Genomic DNA, 23,735 nt, shown 5'->3' on the forward strand with positions numbered 1-23,735 from the left:
CTGCCGCACATGGCGCAGTTCTGATGCACGGTCACGTGCATCTTATTTTTTCACAACATTTAAGATGTCATTAAAATCAGTTAAACCTCTTTTCCTAAGCTCTTAGGAAAATACTTGACAAAACAGGCATTTTGGCATAATTCTGTGTGTTATTGTTCGTTCAAGTGTGAAACGGAACATGATTCTGAAGCACGCGCTCTCTTTTGTCTCGTCACGCTTGAATGGTTTAAAGCATTTTCATGAATAAGAGTGTTATCATAATGTTATGCTAGCCCAAGGATGACAGAAAAAAATGGATGCTGCGTTAATTGTGTTAAATATTTTTAATGTGCTAATTTGACAGCACTAAATGACAACATATAGTCCTCACACGGTTATGGAAAACCTAAAAATGACATGCCTGGGAATGCCTTTCTCCTTTATCAGTTTCCACAAAAACATAAAACAGCACCTTTTCAACATTGATAATAAGAAATTGTATAATATATTCAAATAGAAATGAGTTATATTGAGTTGTAGTAATATTTCACAATGTTACTCATTACTCTTATAACACTTATCTTCTACTGATCAGTATTAGTGTGGTAGTGTAATACTTTTGCAGCTTTTGTAGTTATACAGAATATTTATTTATTTCATCAGTATTTATGCAGCTACTGTAAAAATCAGGTGAAACATTCTCAACAAACAAAGACAGCCGGAATATTTACTCAACTGTGGCATTTATTGTCTGCACCAGGAAACTTTGTACATGCAGTAGAATCACTAAATAAACAGCACTCAAACTTGCACTACAATCATCAGCATTTCCCTAATGGAGAGTAGCCCTGAAGACTGGGAATACTTAAACGCAAAGTACTGCTTGTAAAATATATAAGGAATAATATAATACTACTTAATCTACAAATACCGAATATGGTTATATAAATCTTTAAGTTGCAATCCTAACTTGTAAGTTATTCTGCAAAAATAATGCTAACTTAGGAATTGCATCTAAATGTTTACATGGCATGTACTGTTAAAGGTGCAGTGTGTGAATTTTAGTGCCATCTAGTGGTGAGGTTGTAAAATGGAATAACACCGCTCACCCCTCCCTTCCGAAGCACATAGAGAAGCTACAAGGGTCGACACAGGACACAAATGTCATTGTCTTAGAAAGCAGAGAGTAGCTAGCGCTCCGTAGAGCAGTTTGTCCTTTTAGGGCTACTGTAGAAACATGGCAGTGCAAAATGGTAAATTCACTGTAAGGGGACCTGCGCCGTATGTAGATAGAAATGGCTCGTTCTAAGATAATAAAAACATAAAGGTTAATTGTGTAAGGTCTTTATACACCGCTGAAAACATAGTTATCCATATTATATTACATTGCTGTCAATAGATCCTTATAAATACTAGACACTGCACCTTTAAAACCAAACCCAAATGCCAATCTGATTTAACATAAGCTCTTATGTTGATCTGTCAGCTTTGAACACATTTGTCCAATTATGAACCTTTTAGACAACCTCAGAGTAGACAGACTGTCTGTGTCTACCACAGAGCGCATGATTCCAAGGGTCTAAATGATCTGAAGAGCTTCTCACCGCACCACTCATGGGACACAGAATGCACATAATATATACATGAATATAGAAGAACTCGCCTGCAGCCACTTACAGACAGATTCACAATCACAAACATGACTCTTCCCACATGACAGACAAATCTCTTCTTGAGCTTGTGTGGGTGACATTTACTGTGGTACTCATCAAAACACTCCCCACAGGAGGGTTATGAACTCCCGAGTTAAGATCCAGCGCAGTCCATCTTTCCCTTTTGCAGCCGGAGCCGTCTGGCTATTTTGAGACGAGTTTGACTGGCCTGGAATAGACAAACATATTCTCCAAAATGTCAGTAAACATCAATGTAGCATAAAAAAGCTAGAGGCCAGGAATGACCAGGGTAATGCTTTTAAAGCTTGCTCTTAATGTTGAAAGTCAAGCAGAAATAAAAGCTCATTTTATTTGAGGCAATGTTGGCAAGTATGTGTAATAATTTTACATTTGTAATTATTATATGAATTGCATTAACTCTTCCCTACTGTTAAGTTTGTGATCAGTAAGATTTTTACTTCTTTTAACTTTCTGTTCATCAAAGAATCCTAAATATATATATATTTCTACAAAAATAATCTAAAGCAACACAACCGTTTTAAGCCTTGATTATAATAAGAAATGTTTCTTGAGCAGCAAATCTTTATATTTGAATGATTTCTGAAGGATCACTGAAGACTAGAGGAATGATGCTGAAAAATCAGCTTTGATCACATGAATAAATAACATTACAAAATATATTAAAGGGGTGGTTCCGTGGTTTTTTTCTAGGCTTGGTGGTGTTTATGGGGCGCAGTATAAGTCTTAATTAGGGCCGGGACTCGATTAAAAAAAATAATCGAATTAATTAGAGGCTTTGTAATTAATTAATCGAAATTAATCGCATTTTAATTGCATATAAATATTTGATCTGGAACAATGAGAAGTAATTTTTCACATGGATTTTTTAGTATACCATTGAATAATGACTCAATACATAAGCTTAATCAACAAAATATTGTTTATTTATTTCAGTCCAGCAGACCAGTGCAATGTTTTCCATTAAGTGTAGCAAAAGCATATTTGTGATATTTGAGGCTCGATGTGCTGCGGTGATGCGCAAATTCGTTGTTGTATAGCTTGCACACAACCATGCTCTTGTCGACGCTTCCATCCTTTAGTTTTTTAAAACAAAATTTCCCATCCACGGGGCCAAGCAAAGCGGTCTCATCAGCTTCTTCATTCATGTTCACTATGGTTTGTTGTTGTCGTGACTCGTGAACGCTTGTTGGTGTTCCAGTATAATCGGTCTGTCGAAACTCATTCATTGAAAAACGTTCCGCGGTGCAAAAATAAGTGTGTTTAAAATTATGTTAGTTTTTTGCGTAATTAATTAACGTAATTAATTAATTTTGCGTAATTAATTAACGCGTTAAAGTCCCGGCCCTAGTCTTAATACTTCTTCTTTTTTTTTCTTTTTTTTACACCGTATTTTTCTTATATTTTACCTTAATTCCACACCACTGTCTCCACTGTCCTTTGAACGGCTCGTTTGCTTCCTGCTTTTATGAAGCCCATCCCTCCGAAAAACGCAATGGTCTTAGATCGGTTAGATGGCCAAATGTAGTTTTATGTATTTTTATTGGCTGAAGTGCCAAGCACAGTTTGTCCGGAAACACCACACCCCTTAGCATTACAGGCAGAAGTCACATCTGCGGTGACTAGCAAGGGTTTATGATGTCACCAACCCGGGAAGAAGCTTGTTGTAGTCCAAACCGGCCGTTTTTGTAGGCAATAAACTGCCATAACTTTAAAAGACTATATCTCTGTTTTCATTGAACTTTCAGCGCTGTAACTTTGCAGATACTGTTTATGCTCAAGCAGCAACATTACACACTAACTAAAGTTAAAAAAGGGAAAACACATGCAACCACCCCTTTAAGATAGAGAACAGTTATTTTAAATTCTATTAATATTTCAGAAAACCAACCCCAAACATTTCAATGGTATTTTATATAATTATTTATAAATATTTGTAGTCAAAAACAATAGTTTGTTCTTTTGCCATTTCATGAATTGCTTTTCATTTCATTAATAATTTTTTGCTGAAACTTTGCTAACATGTTAATAATGAGCTGTTTAACTCTTTCACTTCCAGAGTATTGTTTTATAGAATTTTATAGTATACAAGTTGCCAGCAAGCACAGCCTTTTTTTATATTGAAATTATTAAACAAATGTGACGATTAAAATCGTTTATGGCTTCCATAATATTTTCTTGTATGAATATGTAAACCTTGAATGTATCAAAAGAAAGAACAGAGAATTTTTTTATTTTATTTTATCAACACTTTTTTTTTACTTTGAGCAACATATTTTGAACAATAAACAGGAAATTGTTAGACTGGGTTAACCCAGCCCGATCTGCTGGCGATTTGATTTCACCCTGCAGCTCAGGCTGGAAACCTGTACATATTTCTATCCTGCTTCAGTTACAAATCTGCGGGGACCAATCACAATCCGCGCTATTGCCGCGTTTAACCAGACTGGGTAAACCTAGCCCGATCTGCCGGCGATTTGATTTTGTCCTGCAGCTGTACGTCACCCGGGTCATTGGTCTGATTGGTTAAAGAACTATCCAATTGCGTACAGAGTCATTTGAACTATGCCCATTGATCACGCCTCTTGTGCAGTAAAAAAATACAGAACAGACTCCCCAGACTAATGTTCAATCTTAAAAGACTGAGCTTGGTTTGGTGATCGCCAGACAAGGAAAATGTGTTTTTGGTCAAAGACTTCACCAGGATCACAGCGATTTTACTCAATAACATTGGCCAGTTTTGATTTAGTATGTTGTTGAATCTTTGGTTATCACATTAGCTTAACTTCTATCCGCTCCCTAAGGTTCTCAAAGATTTTCCTTTTTGCTTGCTTTTTGGATGTGGATACTATAGATGCTGTTCTATTTCAGAAGATCCGTAACAGCGCTCCCTACCGTGTAATTTCCAGATTTCCGCAATAACCTGTCAATGGTGGCGAAGCATTTTGTGAACTAACCCTATATTAGTTCAACATCACCTTCTTATATGGGGCGTGTTGTCAGCAAAAGTTCAACATGTGTTGTGTACAATACATGTGCAATATACGTACTTGCTGTAAATGGGCATGGAGTCTCCAGCTATGATATCAGCATACAGGTCCGGAGGAGGAAGAAACTGGAGCTCTGAGACTTCCAAATCTTCTTCCTCGTTATTTCTAACAACAACACAAGATAGCAGTTAGCATGATCAGGTCATCAGCAGTGCTGCACAGGCTGAGGAATGAGACATGCTTTCTGAAAAACCATCTCAAAAATTCATGTAAAACCAGTCTGACCACATACTCCTGTGGAGAAAAGGCATGTCATAAATTACATTTGAGAACTTGCGCATTTGAGAGAATACTTACAAGCTGACAGGATCCTGTTCATGCACTAACAGATGAAACCAGAAGTGGAGGAGCGGGGGGAAAAAAGAGAGAAAAAAGTGAGTGTGGGTAGATGTGGTTGTTTATGTAATTAAGGTTTAGAGACTGAAATCATACCTGGTTTAGGCTCTGGCATTCTGGATGCGCAAACAGCCAAATATGGAAACAGGAAGTAGAGCAAGCAAGATTACTTGATATCCTGTAATCTTCTCATTTACATTAAGTGATCTCCAGTGAATTCGAAAGAAAATAGGAAATAATAAGTAAAGTGTTGTCATACATTGGGTTGTTGTCTTGTGTTAGAAGTGGAGAGGGTGTCTTGGGTTGCATAAAGAATGTGGATAGTCTTTGAAGTGCTTCCTGTTTTGGTCTGCAACACACAATAAACAAACAATAACTTGTGTTTTTAATGCATAGGTAGTACAATATGTGCCATTTTTAGTGAAAAGAAAACACTTAAACTCAAATAAGTTGGAAAAGCGTAAAAAAAAATGTAATCAATTACAAACGCATATTCCACGAAATGAAAACATTAAACACTACTAAATGTCCCACTTAACATTAATCTTACACAAAAAATAAATAAAAATAATTATAACACATAATATTTACTTAATTTACTCTCCCTTTCCAGTGTCATGGCAAAGCATGCTGGGAAATAGAAATCCCTGCACAGTTAAATTTAAGTTTGTCTAAATGAAAAGAAACAAGTTCATAAAACTCAAAACAATAAAAAAGAATGCTCATTACTTAAAATGTGTCAGTTTTGTGAACCCAAAAGAAAAAGGGAAAATAAGTATTCAAGTTGATTGAACTAATTTGCATTATTTAAGTTTGCCCTACTCAACTCAATGAATTATTTTGAGCATTAGGGTTTAGAGAGCAGAATACTTCCAGAATAGAATAGAATAGAACTTACTGCACATTTGTGTAAGCTGAATCAGTTTGGGTTGGTTGCACATGACCTGAAAGAGGGAAAACATTGATACAGGGACAAAAGAAAAAAAGTAGAATTATTTGTCATAATTATGCCGTTTTATCAAATAATTCTGATTTAGTATCTCAAGTATCAATTTCAACTTTTTCGTCATAGTTATGACTTTTATGACAATTAATTACATTAATTAATTACTTTTTATGTCATAATTATCATTTTTTAGCTTATTTCAAATTTTAATGTCGTAATAAAAATTTTAACTCATACTTTTGACACTGTCAAAGTTTTGTCATTGTCACTGTCATTTGGTACTTTTTGTCAAAATTGGGACTTTTTTGTCATAATTATGATTATTTATGTCATAATGTTTCACATTTAATGTCATAATTATGACATCATTTTTTTCAACTCCATAATTGTTTTTGTTCATTAGTTCACAATTTTATGTTTTTGTAAATGATAATGACAGTTTTCCTAGAGTTTTATCTCTGTCTTAGTTGTTCCTGCTTCCTGTGAACATTTTTCAGGCATGTCTCATCAATGACTCACCTTGAGCTGGTGTGGCCAGCGACTGATTCAGCCCTCTGAAAGATTGAGAATACACCTCTTGTAAACAATACAATAGCTAATAGTCAAGTTTTGTTACCGAGTACAAATAAAAGGGCACATACAAACACACAAGGTGATACTTACATGTGTGAGGTTTCATCGGGAGAACCAAACACTGGATCATCATCCTCAGCTGTCCACTCCTCGCTGTCTTCTGAGACTGAGGAAATAAATCAAAAAATATATAATAAAATAAAAATATATAACAATAAAATAAAGTATCATCAGACGATATTATAATACCATAGTCTTCTAATATTTCCCATCTTTATTTTATGGTTTCTAGATGGCAATCCAAAATATTTAAATAATATTGTATTACAATCAAAGTAAGTCTTAATGGGACAATTAAAGCCACTCTGTATTAAAAGTATCCGGTGGACCTTATTCAGTATTCAACTTACGGAAAAAACATTACCGGTGCGACGATGACGTCAAACATAGCTGTAAGAGTTTTGAATGCCGAGAGGCATCACGTTCTTCGTAAGTTGAATAAGGAAGGCGGTCCACTGGAAGCTAGATATAAGTTTTAAATATCGATATTTTTCTTTCACAAACCCATTGCTTCGCTTCAGAAGGCAATTATTAAGCCCCTGGATCCGTGTGGGTTACTTTTATAATGGATGGATGCACTTTTTTGGGCTTCAAATTTCAGGCTGCCATTATAATGCTTGGATTAGCCAGGGCATTTTTTTTTATATAACTCCAATTGTATTCGCCTGAAAGAAAAATGTCATATACGATGGCTTGAGGGGGAGTAAATTATGGAATAGTTTAATTTTGGGGTAAACTATCCCTTTAATTATGGTTTTCAGGTACTCTTTACTAGCCTGGATGCCAGCCGAACTTAGCCCCACCCACAATTTTTTTAGGTCGGGTGGTTCGGTCTGGCCTCGCTCCATGGAGGAGTAATTATCTCCGAAGATAAACTGTTCGGACCAATGAAATCATTAGCGCGGGTTTTAGACGATGGGGGGTGGTTCTCCGGAAAAAAAAATTGTGTTTGGGGGTAAAATGTGTGTTATTTTGGCACGGTTGCCTGCTAAAATTCGCACTCATGGGTCTATATATCACATAATATTCGCTTCATCCCGTGGACATGGAAAACAACCCGCGGAAAAAAAGTGGACTTGGCAACACAGTGCAGTTGAACTCTGTTGACATTTGACAATGCGTCGATTCGTTGCTTTGATTGGTTGTGGTCTGATTGAGGTCTTTCCTGGTTCGGTTGAAACACGCCCCATAATCACAGCCCAATGGAGCAGTTTCAGACTCATATTCTGACTAGAATTGAGTATGACCACGTCAGGCTAACTCTTTACACCTCTGAGTGTTACAATAAAAATGCAGAGAATATTTGATGTATGAAGTGTGGGTGGGGTGTTGGACCAATGACATTTCACAGTAGGCGGGGCTATTTAGTGTGACGCAGAAGAAAGCTATCATCATAATATCCTGTTACTTGTGGTCGTGGCTGGTGTAAAACACAAAACATAATACAATATGTTAATATAACATAAAAATATTTTTTGAAAAAGATTAAAAAAGGTGCTTACAGCTCTGGTTCATTTCATAATGCTCAGAGGTCCTACAAAATACAGATACAAAAATAAACCATTAATTTGAACTGCAGATCAAGATCAACATGCAGTGTTAGCATAGCAATACTACTGTGTATTGCAGTAAGCCTATAGCTGATGTCAAGTCAATGGCTACCTGCTGTTTGTACTGGTGACCTCTGTGCTTTTGTGTCCATTGCCGTTTGGTCTGTTAGATGCTGTTGTCATCTTCCCCAGCTCCATAATTCCATTGATGTTCAAATCCATACTCTCCACCGGGACATAACCATCTGAAAAACAACACACAGCACATTGCCAATCTGCATTCCAGCAGAAGCATCTGAAAAATGAGATAAGCTCTTACATACACAGTCTAACAGATTAGTCAAAGCTCAAGGACTCGTTCAGGTCTTTGCTTGGTGACAGATCCATTCAGGCATTTAGTCCTTATCAGGGTAAATTCATGACAATGCTTATTTTCTGCACTCCATTTATCTGTAATACTCATTTAGCGTCATGCTAATTATGCGCGTGCCAAGATACGCTGGCATTAAATGAATTTGTGTATTTTGCTCACATTTGTTGTTGCTGTCCTTAGCCAGCCATTTCCCTTTAGGACATTTGTCGGTACGGATGATGCTCACGGTGTCTCCAACCTTCACCGGCAGGTCGTTTTTACGGCCCTTACAGTCCTCAATCACTTTAACATGATAAATGGCCTCTTCCTGGCCTGTGATCTGCATTAAACATCAATAGAAAGTTGCATGAATGTGCACATCACTTACTGTACTTGCCATGCGCATTAGAAAAGGTTTCTTGCTGTTAGCGAGAAATTGAAATGTAAGGCTCATTTCACTTTTGATTGTTAAAACGAACAGGTTTTAGTGATGGTGAATGTACCTGAGGAGTGGGATATGGATTGTAATAAGTAATGGATTGTGAGAGTTAGAATAATCAGGCAAAATGATTAGTGCAAAGACATAAAAATACTGACAGTCCAAAATGGGGAAAAAAATACCTTAAATTTTTTCCTCATTTCATTTTCCTTCTTTTCCTTTTCTTTCTGCTCCCTCTTTTCTCTTTCCCTCTCTTTCTCTTTTTCCTTTTCACGTTGTTTCTCTTTCTTCTTTAGTTCTTTTTCATCTGCCACTTTTTCTGAGTTCTTCCTGCGGATCGAAGTTTTCCATTGTTACAGTCAGATTGTTTTGGGAATGTAAATGTAGTTTCAATGATTAGTACGAGTTTAAAAATAAAAAGTACAAACCTGGAGAACAACCTTTTAGGTGGAGTCTCCTTAATTGAAGACAACATGTATGAACAGATCATTGCAACAACGGAACATGCAATAGGAAGATACAAAAAGTAGTATTATTAGTATTGCAAACAAAAGGTCCTGACATTAACGTTCAAACGTTCAGCTGTCATTCTAAAAACAATTTTGAACAATAATGGTAAAAACTAAACAAATCCCCAAAAAAAGACTTACCGCAGCCACAGCCGCAGCCGCTGCATCAGCATATGGATCTAAGTCGCAAAAAATACAAAACATGTTAGTCAGTAGAATACTTTGAAGATAAAAGTGAATCTAAAATAAACTGATAAATGTGTTTATCATTTCTTTGGAGGTCAGAAGGTCATCAGAGATGAGTTTACTGAGAACATGAATCACTAACACTGCACCAAAAAATAAATACGAAAATAAAACAAGATGCATTTACTCGAGAAGCAAAATTATGTACATATAAGTATAGCTAAATTGTATTTGTTTGCCTTTCACTTGCCTTACACTTCATAACAGCATTAGCCTATTTTAGAGAAGACTTCTTCCACTTACTCTTTGGAGTTCCTTTCTGTTTCTTATTCTTTGGTGTTTTGCCTTTTTTACTGTTTGCTTGATCTTCAATAACATTGCGATCTCTTTCAAGGGTCCTGGGGGAAATTGGTAATATTGATAATGTCACTCAGCATTCAATACTGAGAACACAAACACAAAAGCCATTTTATTTTCTGTGGCCACAATACATAATCAGGAAGCTAATGGCTTACCCTGATGGAGACAAGGCAGGTGAGCTTCGCTCCGAGTCCTGAAGTACAGGAACTTGAGTGTCTGGATTTAGAGAGCTCACAGACCCATAATCCACATCCACACTGTCTCTATTCCCCGTGTTCAAAAAGGCATCTTCTTGCCCCTTATTTTTTGGGCTCAGCTGTTTCAGGAATGCCTCCTCGTGAACTGAAACTGGCTTTCTGGAACTATAATCTGAAGATGGGTTTGATGGAGGCCTAAAGGTTGAAACTGCTGGAGCCTCAGGTTCTTCAACATCTTCATAAAACACATTCCCAAATGAGTAGTCATGTAGTGAATGTTCTAATGAAGAAAGAAAAATGGTAATTTACACATTTATACCCCTTTTCCACCAAGGCAGTGCTGGTGTTGGTTCAGAGCCAGAGCCTAGTTTCAAATCAGTTATTTGTCTTTCCACATCCAAAGCTCCAGCTCCAAGCCAGGAAAAGTGGTTCTTAAAGTAGCACCCAAACATTGCTGGTTTAGAAGTAAGAACCGTTTGTGTCAATGGCTGGGGGCGGGGTTACCGTGACCAACAAGACGAACACAAACTTGAGATGTGCCATTTTTTAAATGGCAGCAAATTAAGATGCTAGATTGTAATCTCTGTCTACAAATTACGGCGAGCTTCACGAATGTGTTGGATTTTCTGTGTTTTGATGCCAATGTAGGATCGTAAAGCAATGTGCATCAATAGTAACAACTTTCGCCATTGTTGATGAAAGGCTTGTTCGAGATGCATCGGTGCTGTGCAGACCAATCGATGTATGACATCAATGTACAGCGAGATCATAAGACTCCTTATGCTTTTGAATCACTCATGCGGTATTTTGATATCATATGGAGACTGGTCTGAGCAGCGCCGATGCATCTCGAACAAGCCTGGTGTGTTTCAGTGTTTGTGTTTCCCGCTGCCTTACTAGCATTGCTGAGAAAGATAAGACACATACAGTGAAGTAAGACATGGCTCTATGGGGGCTCTCTATAGCCATTGGAAAGGCAAACTGGTTCTTAGAAGGATCGTCAGTTGAACTAACCCCAAACTGGTTCTGGCACTGGCTTGTAACTAGCAACGATTCATTCCCATGGAAAAAGAGTAGTAGGCCCTGTCCCAAATAACACCCTCACAGTCTTCCGTGAGTCCGCACTTTCACGACATAATGCCGCTTTGACTGCCGGGTAGAAGTCCTCTGCGTAGCTCATCTGAAGTGCGCATTTAGGGAGCATAGCAGCCTTCTTTAAGCTTAAATGACGAATGGGACACCCTACGGTCTTGTGGACTTAACGGACACGTATGCAGCGGCCATTGTAAGTCCACAAGGCTGAAAGTGCACATTAAGTGTGCCATTTGGGACAGGGTCTCAGTGGGCAAACACTTCTGAGAAATATCTTGAGAAAGTTACCGTGTTTTTCTAGAGGCTCAGATGGTGTTGTGGGAATCTGGAAGTCTCTGACAGGAGAATGAGTTGGTTTCTCAAGTTGAGGGTCCACAATAGGAATGGCTGGCAGAGCCTTTCTAGGCGGTGGGGGAGGTGGATTCACTTGTTTAACCACTGTCACCACCCCTACAGAAACAAGAGAAGATGTATTAGAACAGACAACCACTGGACCACCAACTTAATAAATAAATAAATGAATAAATACATTTAATTCAGCACATTTTGTAGAAAAGAAAAAAACGTATTATCTTATGTCAAGTTAATATTGTCAATTATGTTTATTGGATATCTTTGTTTTTTAAATTAAGATATTTTTAATGCATTTGTTGATTTCTGAAGGAAAAAAATGCATACACCTCAAAAAGAAGCATGAGGAAGAGATTGCAAACTGAGAAAGTTGTCTGCAAAGCCAATGAAAATGGCAAGGTAGAGGAAGCGCAGACTACAGAATGAAAATAGAGGAAGCATGATGCTAATACTTATAAAATAATAAGCCTGATAAAATATGAGAGGGTACAAAGGGTTTCTCTTTTCACAATTTTAGGTGATCATATTTAATACCACATAATTGACAGTAGATGTAATTTCAATCTAAGCTGTGACAATTTCTATGAGCAATATGGTCTAATTACACATTAGCATTTAGTTTAACTAAAAAAGTCTTACTTGTATGTATATTTCCTTGAGACAAAACATTCTTTGTCATTCTGATTATGACAGAAATGTTGCTCAACATTAGCCACAATAGACCACATATAGAGCCACATATTCTGCATACCAACCCTCTGTGACGTATGGAATCCACCTAACTCCTCATAATCAAAAAGGCATTTAAACAGTTTTACACTGGTAAAAGGTATTTACTTGCGACAAAAAAAAAAAAAAAAAATTGTGCTGATTTAGGAGCAGTGCATAACATTTAATGTCACACTTAATGGCAGTTAATGATAGAAGACATCAATCAATAAAGATAACCTTATATGATGGATGAAACTGATCTTAGACAAGAAATTTGTGGGCAAGATTATCAGTGTCAACCTAGCTTAAAAAGATACTTACTGTGCTCAAGGCCATCATTCTTGGAAGTTTCGGGTGGTTGAGTCTTATGTAGCAACCGAGCTTGACTCACATAGTCAACTGGGGGGAGTTCAAGGATATCAAACTCTTCTGGTACAGGTGGGGTTTCCTCAGGCAGTGGTTCTACAACTGTGACAAGCTGTGGTGAGGCTTTTTCAGGTGTAGCTAGTTTAGACTGAGTCACCTCAGTTGTGACAGTCTCAGGGAGAGGTGTGGGAGTTTCAGGCAGAGGCATCTTGGGTGTAGCTGTCTCAATTGGGGTTGTATTTTCAGGTGTGGTGGCCAGCTGGGTAACTGTGGTCTTTCTCTTAGCCCTTTCCAGAAGGTTAAATATTCTGCTATCGTTTGGTGTCCGTTTCACTGAGGCCATCTCCTCTGCTCTCGCCAAGACTGAGAGGGCTGAAAGGGGCTTGGATGAGGACTGGTCCCCATCAGTTCTCTTTAGTTTAATATTGTCAGTAAGAGCTTTTGCATTCTCCAGTACCTTGTCTACTGGTGCAGCTGGAGTATGAACATTTGGAGGAGGGCTTGAGACTGTAAGTCTTGAGTCTGGACCTGGTGTATATTCTAAGGGCTCTGGAGATACCACTGGAGGGGTGGTCGGGGCAGGGGAGGCTAACCAGTTGTCTGGATTCCTTGGAGCGGGGCCAATAGATGTACGGATCGCTGGAGTGGGTATAGCTTGCTCAGTAAGGTCTTCATCTGGAAAATCTTCATAAAGAACAGGGGGAGGAATATCGGTGAACTCTGGAGGTGGACTTTCTTGAGGGGGAGGAAATACTTCTGATAAACTGAGCAAATGTATATTTGGTTTAAGAGGTTCTATTTCAAAAGGAGCTGAACTAGAGGTTCCTGGCTTAGAAGTCTTTGATTTAGGAACATCTTGAGAGGGAATGACTGGTGTTGGAATGGCTGGTTCAGGAATGTTTGGCTCAGGGCTGGCAGAGGTCGGAATACTTGGAACTGGAATTGTTGGGGCAGGAATGTCGGGGACAGGTGGTGCTCCAGCTGAAGTCTGAGAAGGGACTACAGCCTTAGGCACAACAGGTACACTTTCCATAGGGGGATTGGCTGTTACCAATGGGCCAGCAGGAGCTGAGTGACTTGGAGCAGGGGTACGAATAGCTGGTGTTGGCCTTGCCACTGTATCTGTCTTCTCAATTTCATCTTTGCAATTTTTTTGAGTGGTAAATACAAAATTATCAGCTGGTGAATTGGAAACAGGTGTATAGGGACTGGGTTCGGGCTCTGGGGTAGCTTTTATTGTAGCCAGTGGCAGGACAAGTGGAAGATTCCTGTCCTTCAGAGACTCTTTGGCAATGTTGACCTCCCTAGCAGTGTCTGCCTTCTCATTCTCATCTTTGCTAGTTTTTTGAGTGGTAAATATAAAATGATTAGGCGTGGACACTCTGCCTGGTGAAATGGACTCAGGTGTAGGTGTTCTGGATTCAGGCTCTAGGGTTTTTGATTTTTTTGGAGGCACTGGCAGAACCAGTGGGAAATTCCTGTCCTTTAAAGATTTTTTGGTAAGGCCTACCTCCTTCACGGGGTCTGTCTTCTTACATTCATTTTTACTATTTTTTTGAGGGATAAATTCAAACTTTTTGGGTGTTGACACTTTGAATGGTGAAACAGACTCGGGTGTAAGTGGGCTGGATGCGGATTCTGGGGTTTCTGCTTTTTTGGGACTCACTGGCAGAACCAGTGGAAGCTTCTTGTCTTTCAGATTCTTCTTAACAGTGTCAACCTCCTTCTTCGGGTTATTATCCAGCAGTTCAGCATTATTGATGGGCTGGTTCTCTCTAGTCTTTAATCCCCAGGGTGGAGAGAGCTGGCGACTGAGATTTTTGTCATCTTTGAAGACTACTCGTGGTGCATGAAACGTCCCTTTGTTCACTGCAGCATTGATAGATGAGATCAAGGGATTGCTGGTTTTTGTCGGTGGAGGGATGGATTTGGGTTTATCTGGGATGGTAGGTTTAGTCTGGATCTTCAGACCATTTTCCCCCTGGAACCGTGCCTTCAGGGTCTTAAAGTCTATTGATTCTTCCTGATGTATAAAATGTAGCAAATGTTAAAAATATCAAAGTAAACTTTACATTGAACTATGGAATGCATATGATAGGTTTGTATTGTCAGCAATATCTTGACGCTTAACAAATAAACTGCTTTGTAGCACAACACCATCCACTTTCTGTTTCAGGGATCAGAATGTAATGACATGCTATCATTGCCCAATCAAATTCCGTACATTTTAATTGACCAAACATTAGTGACAAATTGTTTGAATGGTGTGTTTAATATGAATATTAATACTAATCTTAATGAAAAACATAACATAAAATGGCAATGTCAAAATAAACAATAGCATTCGGAAGTCATTAAACTGAAGAAAATCAACACTAGTGCTTTATTAAGGAACTTCTGGTTATTTCCATCAACATTTTGACTGCTTTCATTTAAAAAAAAAAAAAAGTCAATACATTTAAAGTATAGGAAACTCTCACAAAAGAGATGGCAATGCCATGGTACTGAATGATTACCATATTTATGGTATTTATATGGTATTTCAACGAATATCATTGTACTACCAAAATTAGTTATATCCAGAAACATTTTATAACTATTGTACGTGCCATATCCCCATGGGTCTATCTTAAAACTTTTTGAGCAAAACTTGATTTTCTGCACAAATGTCTAATATAACATTTTATGGGTTAATTTGTTTTTAAGGGTAAAAATTAAGCATAGATTGCATTTAAAAGATATTTTTAATAACTAATAACTAATAAGTTATTAGTTAATAACTAATAGCTAATAACAATACAATTCATTTCATGGTTTCTTACCTGTTCCATCATTCTGACTCAAAGGTTTCAGGAAGATCATCAAAAAGAGATGAGTCTCTCCTCAGCCCCTCATAATTAATAATCCATTGAGTTACTCCTTTATGATTCAAAATGTTCCAGCATGTACAAATTAAACTGTGTTGTGTCGCAGTTGTCAGAGGATAAATAGCATATAGAGTGAGAACTCGCCCATTGGCCTTCAGACTGGAATGAGGTTGGATGAGCATGTTCGTGAGCTAATGAAGAGATAAAGGAATGTCTCGTCAAACAAGTCACTTCACTGAACGCCAGCAAAGGACTGTTTTCATTGTCAAAGAATGCGGTCAGTCAAGAACCACAGAAATCCATGAAGGCACAGCTTCTTCTATTGTCAAACAACCTAACTCAAACACTCATTACGTCTTCACACTAGGTAGGCTAGAAGAAACATAAAAGTATTGGCCTATATTGTGATTACATTCACAGAGGATGTGCTTTACTCTTAGTAGTCTCTCCCTCATCAAGAATCTAATCTGCAAGCAAAGTTAGTGCTTTTAAAAGAAATTCTTAAAATGTAGATTTTAAGAGCTTTACCTCTTGAAATGTTTGTAATAAAGGAGACCGGGGTTAACTGTCACACTTTTTACTTAATTGAATATTTCTTATGGTGGGTTTATTTTTGAAAGCTAATTTCTGTACAGATATTTTAGTTTTAACTATATAAAAAAAATGGAAGTAAAAAGGGTACAGTTAATTTAGTTCTCTGTGACCCTATTTTGGGTACACTGTCCGTTAAAGAACTCAAAAAAATGTAAGAAACTTTTTATGTTTAAGATTTATTTATCGTCACTGTGAGAGGATTGAAACACTTATTTGAGATGAATATTGGAATTGGAAATGGTAAAATAAATGTAAAATAAAATGAATGAATATCAAACCCATATTTTGGACCGTAACAGTACAAAATACTGAAACCAGACTTTTTTGAAAACTCCGGCCAAGGTGAAGATTTTTCGAAACTTTGGTTGCAGCGTTGTCGTGTAGACGGTGAAACCGGAGATTTCGGCTTGTGAAGTCTAAGTGTGCGTCGTTCTTTCGTTTGTTTGATGTCAGATTGTGCGCAGTTATCTCCTTTATGACAGCTGACGTAGCTTTAAGTTACTCCGTTAACAGTGCTTATCACATGTATGCAGATACATGTGCAGTTATCTCATTGTATTGCAGAACAGAGGTGCCAGAATGCAATAATAATACTAAATAGAAAGGCAAATGTGTGAAGCTATTACAGTCCACTTGGACCCTGCCCCTGTATACAGGTACATGACTCCGAGTCCAAAGTAGAGGAACTTTTAGAAGGCTTTCACCGAGCCCATGGCATCCCTCAGTGCATCGGTGCCATGAATGGGACCCATGTGGAAATCAGGCAGCCAATCATAGCATGTTTTTGAGTTTTCATGTGGACAGAGATTTTTTTAAAACCGTGCTTCTGTGATTGTTTTTAAAAACAGGATGAAAAACTCTAGTTATAAAAATACCCATGTACGTGTGTACTAGGCCTTTCACAAGTGTAGTCAAAACAATCAGAAAGAAGGATATTTACCAACCAAGGCTTGTGAATTTACTTAAAGGGTTTGTTTACCCAAAAATAAAATTAATGACATTAATGAAAACTACGACTTTATTCAGCATTGTCTTCTCTTCTGTGTTTGTTTTCAAACCTCAAATAAAGATTCAAACAGTCATGAATCAGTGAATCGATCAATGATTCTGATCGATTCCATGTGATTTCAACAGTTTGACACACGATCCGAATCATGAATCAATCCGCTGACTCATGACCGTTTGAATCTTTATTTGAGGACTGAAAACAAACGCGGAAGAGAAGACAATGCTGGATAAAGTCGTAGTTTTTGTTATTTTTGGACCAAAATGTATTTCTGATGCTTCAAGGGATTCTAATTAACTGATGTCACGGATGGACTACTTTGATTATGTTTTTATTCCCTTTCTGGACATGGACAGTATAGTGTGCATACACTTGGATGCACTGTCGGACTAAATATAAAATATCTTAAACTGTGTTCCAAAAATGAACGGAGGTCTTACGGGTGTGGAACGACATTAGGGTGAGTCTTTAATGACATGCATTTTTGGTTGAACTAACCCTTTAAGCAAAAAATAAACTAATTCATAACCTTGTAAATCACTCCCCATACCTGAGAAAGAGGGAATCTTACTACACCAAGAATGCAAATATGCTAAAGGTTATTTGACCTGTGACATCTGGTTAGTGACATCTCTTACATGTTGATTTGCCCTCAAGAATGACAAAGAAGGTTCATTTTAAAATGTGATCGGAAAAAAAACTGCTCCTGAAACAAGTTCCTGCAAAAGAGAAAACAAACTAAGCAGGTCTAGTGTATTAATATTCCCCATAAGCCAGTTGAAAGTGAAGTTGAGTGTTGTGTTCAATGAAATGCCTAAATTAGCTCATTTATTGGGCAGGGATCCAGTTCAGTGATTCAATTCACATTCTGAATCTAATTTAGATTGTATCTGGCTAGATAATTGAACATTTGAAACAGCATTTCAAGGTATAGTAAAATGTTCTCTTTTCTTTTTCAAATTTAGGTTGAAATAACAAGTGGAAATTTCACTGTTTGTCTATAATTGTGTTAATATAAAGAATGTACAAGGATGGCAAATGTAATTCACTGGCAGATACAGCTGTAGTACTGAACTTTATCCTGACACCTAGTGGTGTGGATGCAGCGGTACTAAAAAGCAAGGTAGGCTACAGTTGATATTCTTGGAATGTCTTGTTCATTGTCATGATTCCTGTCTTGTGCCCCCTTGTCTTGTGTGGACTTTTGTTATTTCCTGTATTTCTTAATTTGCGTCGCTGTGTGACAGCAGGGGTCAGGACGTGTGTGCAGAGCTCTGCTTCCACCGTTCACTAAACATTGGAAGTAGAAGAGTTAAATATATACATGCAGCGCATGACAAAGAAAGCAAAAGGAATACACGCCTTTCAGACATGCGATCGCCATTCAGTTCTTTCGCGGATTATTATTTGGGTTTGAATGGTCAAACATGTAAAATGCACGGCCTGGCGAGTATTCAGGTAAACACAGACGGATGTCTTTAGTGAGCGTATACAGCTGAGGTAATGAAAGCCGTGCAGGTCTTTGTGTGGTTAATTAATATTCTGTGATTAATGTTAATCAAACACCAATGAAAAATAGAAAACCACCACATGCTTGGCTAAATAACAAATATATTTATTAAGAATCAGTGAATTATTAAATTATAGAGTGAAGACTAAGTAAGCAATTTTATATTTGATTATTTAATTTCTTTCTGACTTGGTACTGTTACATAGACCTAATGTAGCTGAAAAATAAAGCACTTTTTTGTCATATTGTTTGTAATTTGCATTTTTTGCTTATTTTTAAAAACAATGATACAATTAAAAATCTATTATAATTATAAAATTACATTAAAAAATTAAATGATTCATATCATGAAATAAGATTTTGGTCATCTCAACCTGTTGAAAAGTGAATGGTTCGTGAATGATATCATTATCATTGATGATGTGATCTCCGTAAGGATGTTCACACTGGCATGTAGCCTAGTTATTATAGCAATAAGAGGAGGGAATGGTCAAAAACCAGAGCAGGAACATGCTGGCCAAGTGAAATTTTAGTAAAAAAATAAAACAATGAATAATAAGGTTTGTCATATTCATATTATCTTTTTTTTTTTTTTTTTTTTTTTTTACCGTGGTCTCGATCTAGTATTGGTATCGAGGTGTTTTAGTCTGGTATCGTATCGAAGTCATAATTTTGGTATCGTTACAACACTACTGTGCCTTCTATATTGGAACCAACAGGAATGGTGCAACACACGTATGTGAGTAAAATGTCCTTTTTTTTATATGTAATAGTAGTCCCGGGGCTATGTGTTTTCTAGATGGGGTACCAACACATACGCCCGTCGTCAGGCCAGTGAATCTCAAATAGTGAAATAATATTCCTTTATGTGTGTGTGTGTGTGTTAGCGCATATATCCACCGATCGGGCGGGCCATGTAATACAAAAAAAATATTTCAATCAATCGTGGGTGGATGAGAAATAAATCATTGTGTTTGTTTGATAAAGACGTTTAGGAGCGCTGTGATTAAGAGAATCATTCCTCACTCATGTGAACTGACAGGGGAGCTGAAGCTCATTAAATATGCAAATCTTCTCCAATCCTAGCTGTGGGTGTTTACTTCCAGGTCTCCATTGCGGCACGCCCATCAAAACCCAGCGTTCAGGAGAGCCTCAAAACCAGTGTAGAAAATAGCCTATTACTTATTAGTTATGATATTTTTGAATGTAAAAACCACACAAACGTCATTAGTTGACCGTCAACAGTATAAAAAAAATTCAGTTCATGACAACTTTAATATCAAAAAACAAACAGAAAATCCAAGAACTTGTCCACACAAGACAAGGGGAACACAAGACAGGAATATTACATGCTCATGATTCTTTTTTCTCTTAAAGTCCCCATGCAATCAATTTTTAGAAAGTTTTCGGCTTTTAGCATGATTATGTCTAGCTAATGTGCTCCAAACCAATGACAAAATTCACATTTAGAAGGTGTGTTCAAAGCATATGGCCAATATGGATTAATGATTTTGATGACATCATTTTGCACTTTAGCTTCTCATCAGATGTTCTGTCCAATTAAATGCTCTCTAGAATCGAAAGTGTCCCACCCCCTAGATTATAAATAGACGCCCAAAGCTGCAGCTGAAATCTGACAGTTATTTGGTCACAGATTTTCTATTTTTTGGGTAATTTCTAAATCACAGAGGTCCCTAGATAATACTCATCCCGTGGGAAAAGGGCTTATGACATACACTTGAAGCAGAAGTATAAATTGGGTTTTAGTTACAGCGCCACAAACCCCAATCCAAAGACACAAAAGCACAGAGCGGATCATATGCGTGAGTCGCTGCCAACCAGAAAACGTATCGGACACCATTTAAATTCTGCACAGAATTACTTTTTAAAGGGATATGGGGCTGATTAGAGGAGAAACGGTTAGAGATTAGGAGGAAACTGCACCTTTACTGAGCTAAAAAGCTCTAGTCAAGCTGTGATATAAACACAACACTATTGGCTATTTTAAAAATAGGGGAGGTGCTTTTCCATACACCCCACCCTGTCTCCCTGTTTTAGAGAAATTACATCAACGCATTGAATAATGCTACGCGTTTCAAGGCACTTCAGTGGGCCTTTAAAGCTACACTGTGTGATTTTTATCTAGCGGTGTAAAGGTATATGACAATCCAGTGAATATTAGTTTCTGTTCCTCTCGATTTCGTTTTAACTCCTACGGTGGCCGATTTAGTCCAAGATTAACATGGCTTCCAGTTTGACCTCGTCAATGAGTGCCATCGAGTGTTAAAACGCAAAAAGCCCAGCTTGAATTTACGGGTATGTCCCTCTTTGGCTAATGTACTTTCAAGATGGAGGGGCAACATGGCGACCGGCATTCGAACCCCTCACCCGTATGGATTTTCAATGGCATATTATAAACTTAGGAGAATACTTTATTACTTGAAAGAAGTAAATATACATTAATGAGCACATATATTTTTGAAAGAACTAAGTGTTTTTAGCTAAGAATAAACTAAAAAAGTTACACAGTGAAGCTTTAAATCAATTGTTCACTCAAAAAATAAAAAAAATGTCATCACTTACCCTCAAGTTGTTCCAAACCTGTATACATTTATAAAGCAAAGGCAGAGAAACATTTTGGGATGTGTTTATTGGTAACAGTATTACATGGTGGGTTACGTAAATCAAGAGAAAAGAAAAAAATGCTCTAAAAATCCACTGTAGAATGTCATCATCATCATCAAGATAAAAATAACGTGTCCTTTTACATTACCAAACCATTAGCTGAGGTAAAGGCAAAAACCAAATGTACTGAAATCGTAAGGACTCCCATTCACCTTGATTTTCACCCTCGTCTTCTTAATGCTCAAAATTTAGAACTTGAAGGTCCAAAACTGCTTTTATTTTAAATTAAAATGGGACTCTGGCCATAAAATAGGAGGAAGTTGTCATCACAGTAATGGAATGCTCTGAGCTTTTCAGATGCAATAAAAACAGATGCCATTCATGGTGATTTTCTCTGATTGGCGGTTGGGTTACAGACAGATATTCTGGAGTGTTTTAATGTGACCAGACGGCCCTAAAGTCAACATGAAACAGCCTTCGCGACCCATTTTAGTCTTAATGAGTAAAACAGGATATTCAATAAATGGGGGCTGGAATTCACATTAGGGATTGACTGAATTGTAAAAAGTCGGCATTACATATATCAGATTGGAGCCAATATTTTTTCCCCAATTTGTTTACCAACATTAAATGAATGTCAGGATATCTGCTGTTTGGCCTTGGTTTTGTTAGTCAAAAAGGAAGTTTAACACTCAAGACATTTTCTCTTTGGAATAACATGCACTGATAAATGTGCAGAAAGGTGTTTTAAAAAAGTAAACAGCCCCTTTCGATGTCATATTGACTTTAAGGTCTGCATGAATATGTATGTGTTTGTGTACATGCGTATTTGAGATGAACACGTCGAGAGAAGCTCTGGTCTTCCTCTATCACATTAACCAGCTTGACAACAACCCAAAAGAATTACATAAATATGACGCCACACATATTATCCACTGGACCCTTTCAGGCATTAAAAACATAACAGTCTTCCGGGGTTTGTTTCAGGCCACTTAAAAAGACAGTCTCCACATCCCTGGAAATCAAAAGACTGAGAAAGCAACGTAAACCACTTGGGCGCTTGGGACACATGTTAATATTGCTTGGGTTTCATGAGGAGTTTGCATCACTAAGGCCAGCCTATTTTATGGCACGGAAGTCCGCAAGATGGAATGAACACTGTTATAATCGGAACCATTATTATTATCATCATTATTATTTGTCATCGTCATTGTCGTCATTATTATTATCAATAATAATAATAATTATTATTTACAAAATTAGTTTGGCAAACCAACGATCAGATTTTAAAGCCATGTTTACCCCTAAAACACATCTAAAGTTGACTTCAAGGGCTCCACTTGACTTATAAAAATTCCATTTCAACGTCATGTTTTTGTTTTTTCTCATTAGTAGTGTACAAAAGCTATAGAGAAGGAACAGTTCAATCACATGTTTTTGCAATGTTCGTACCCTCCAGTCCCCCAGTCAGATTCAGCTGCTCCGAAATCTTGAGATTTGGCAAAAGTCGCTCTTCGTGCCTGTTCTCCATCCGCGAGAGAACGCGAGTTCGGTTTTTAAGCTCTGCATAGCTTTCTAGCAGCAGAATCTCAAATATGTGGGAGAAGGAAAAACCAAACAAACCCAAAAGGATAAATTGCGTAAGTCACAGATGGATCCGCTCTGTGATGGGTTACGGTGGGATGCGTGGTATGGGGTCCGACAGGCACCCCTCGAGAGTTTCCCGTAATGCGGTCTCTATAGAGAGTCAGACTGGCAGAAACTGGAAGTAGGACGAAGAGCATGAATGAAGCTGCAGAACTGGGCTCATAAGGCTATGAGGGGTGTTGTAAGGTTGAAATCACCCACAATGCCCTGCTGTCATGTGCAGAAAACACAGTGAGAAAGAAAAAGTGATATGGAGAGAGTCTGTCCCTCTTGATCCTTGCGGAGGGAGTAACGGAGGAAGTCGTGAGGGGGGACGGGGCGGCTCTAGAGAGATGGCTGCTTGGAGAAGTGGACCGTTGAGGCTGGAGTGACCGGACTCATACAAAACACACTCTCTTTCTCTCACTCACACACACACACACAAAGGGCAGAGAGTTAATCTCCAGTGTTTTGGTCTCCTGCTCCCTCCAGCGCTGATCACGTCTGTGCAGAGTTCCCATGATCCTTCACTTCTTCCCCTTTTTGATCTGGGCATAAAGAGGGTCCTTCCCCTGAACACAAACAGAGCAGGGTTACTAAAATATAAATGAAAAACTCTCAGATGGGATACACGTTTGACCCTGCTGGTGAAATTTTAACCATATTATCTGGACCCCAAAATAATGATGTTTTTTCTTAAGCAATGTATTTATTACTAAAATGTATTTAAATTATAATTGAAGTTTAGTCAGTGAGCTT

General features: G+C 37.8%; 2 protein-coding genes across 9 annotated transcripts in view; both read right to left on the reverse strand.

Annotated features, from left to right (window-relative positions):
- Positions 1-724: 724 nt before the first annotated feature.
- Positions 725-15,839, reverse strand: LOC137041846 (proteoglycan 4). The gene is made up of 19 exons (XM_067418521.1): positions 15,571-15,839; positions 12,704-14,771; positions 11,609-11,770; positions 10,187-10,508; positions 9,975-10,069; positions 9,627-9,664; positions 9,405-9,433; positions 9,159-9,306; positions 8,718-8,877; positions 8,298-8,430; positions 8,138-8,169; positions 6,666-6,741; positions 6,522-6,556; positions 5,955-6,000; positions 5,316-5,405; positions 5,153-5,172; positions 5,018-5,042; positions 4,721-4,825; positions 725-1,860 (listed from the first exon to the last, which is right to left on the reverse strand). The coding sequence occupies exons 1-19, from the start codon at positions 15,580-15,582 to the stop codon at positions 1,836-1,838; spliced, it is 3,621 nt and encodes a 1,206-aa protein (XP_067274622.1). The 5' UTR covers positions 15,583-15,839; the 3' UTR covers positions 725-1,835.
- Positions 15,840-21,356: 5,517 nt separating this feature from the next.
- Positions 21,357-23,735, reverse strand: part of dab1a (DAB adaptor protein 1a) — a 562,848-nt gene continuing 560,469 nt past the window's right edge. For all 8 annotated transcript variants that reach the window (XM_067417159.1, XM_067417163.1, XM_067417157.1 and 5 more), the window contains one exon: positions 21,357-23,548. In XM_067417159.1, the coding sequence (XP_067273260.1) occupies positions 23,504-23,548 (45 nt within the window). In that variant the 3' untranslated portion in view covers positions 21,357-23,503. The remainder of the gene's footprint in view (positions 23,549-23,735) is intronic.

This window comes from Pseudorasbora parva, chromosome 15 (assembly GCF_024679245.1).
Source record: "Pseudorasbora parva isolate DD20220531a chromosome 15, ASM2467924v1, whole genome shotgun sequence".
Taxonomy (NCBI): domain Eukaryota; kingdom Metazoa; phylum Chordata; class Actinopteri; order Cypriniformes; family Gobionidae; genus Pseudorasbora; species Pseudorasbora parva.

Coding starts and splice junctions, on each gene's coding strand:
- LOC137041846 (XM_067418521.1), bottom strand. Junction 5,173..5,315: donor ACACAAGACAACAACCCAAT/GTATGACAACAC, acceptor TTGCGCATCCAG/AATGCCAGAGCCTAAACCAG. Junction 1,861..4,720: donor TCCATGCCCATTTACAGCAA/GTACGTATATTG, acceptor TGTCTATTCCAG/GCCAGTCAAACTCGTCTCAA.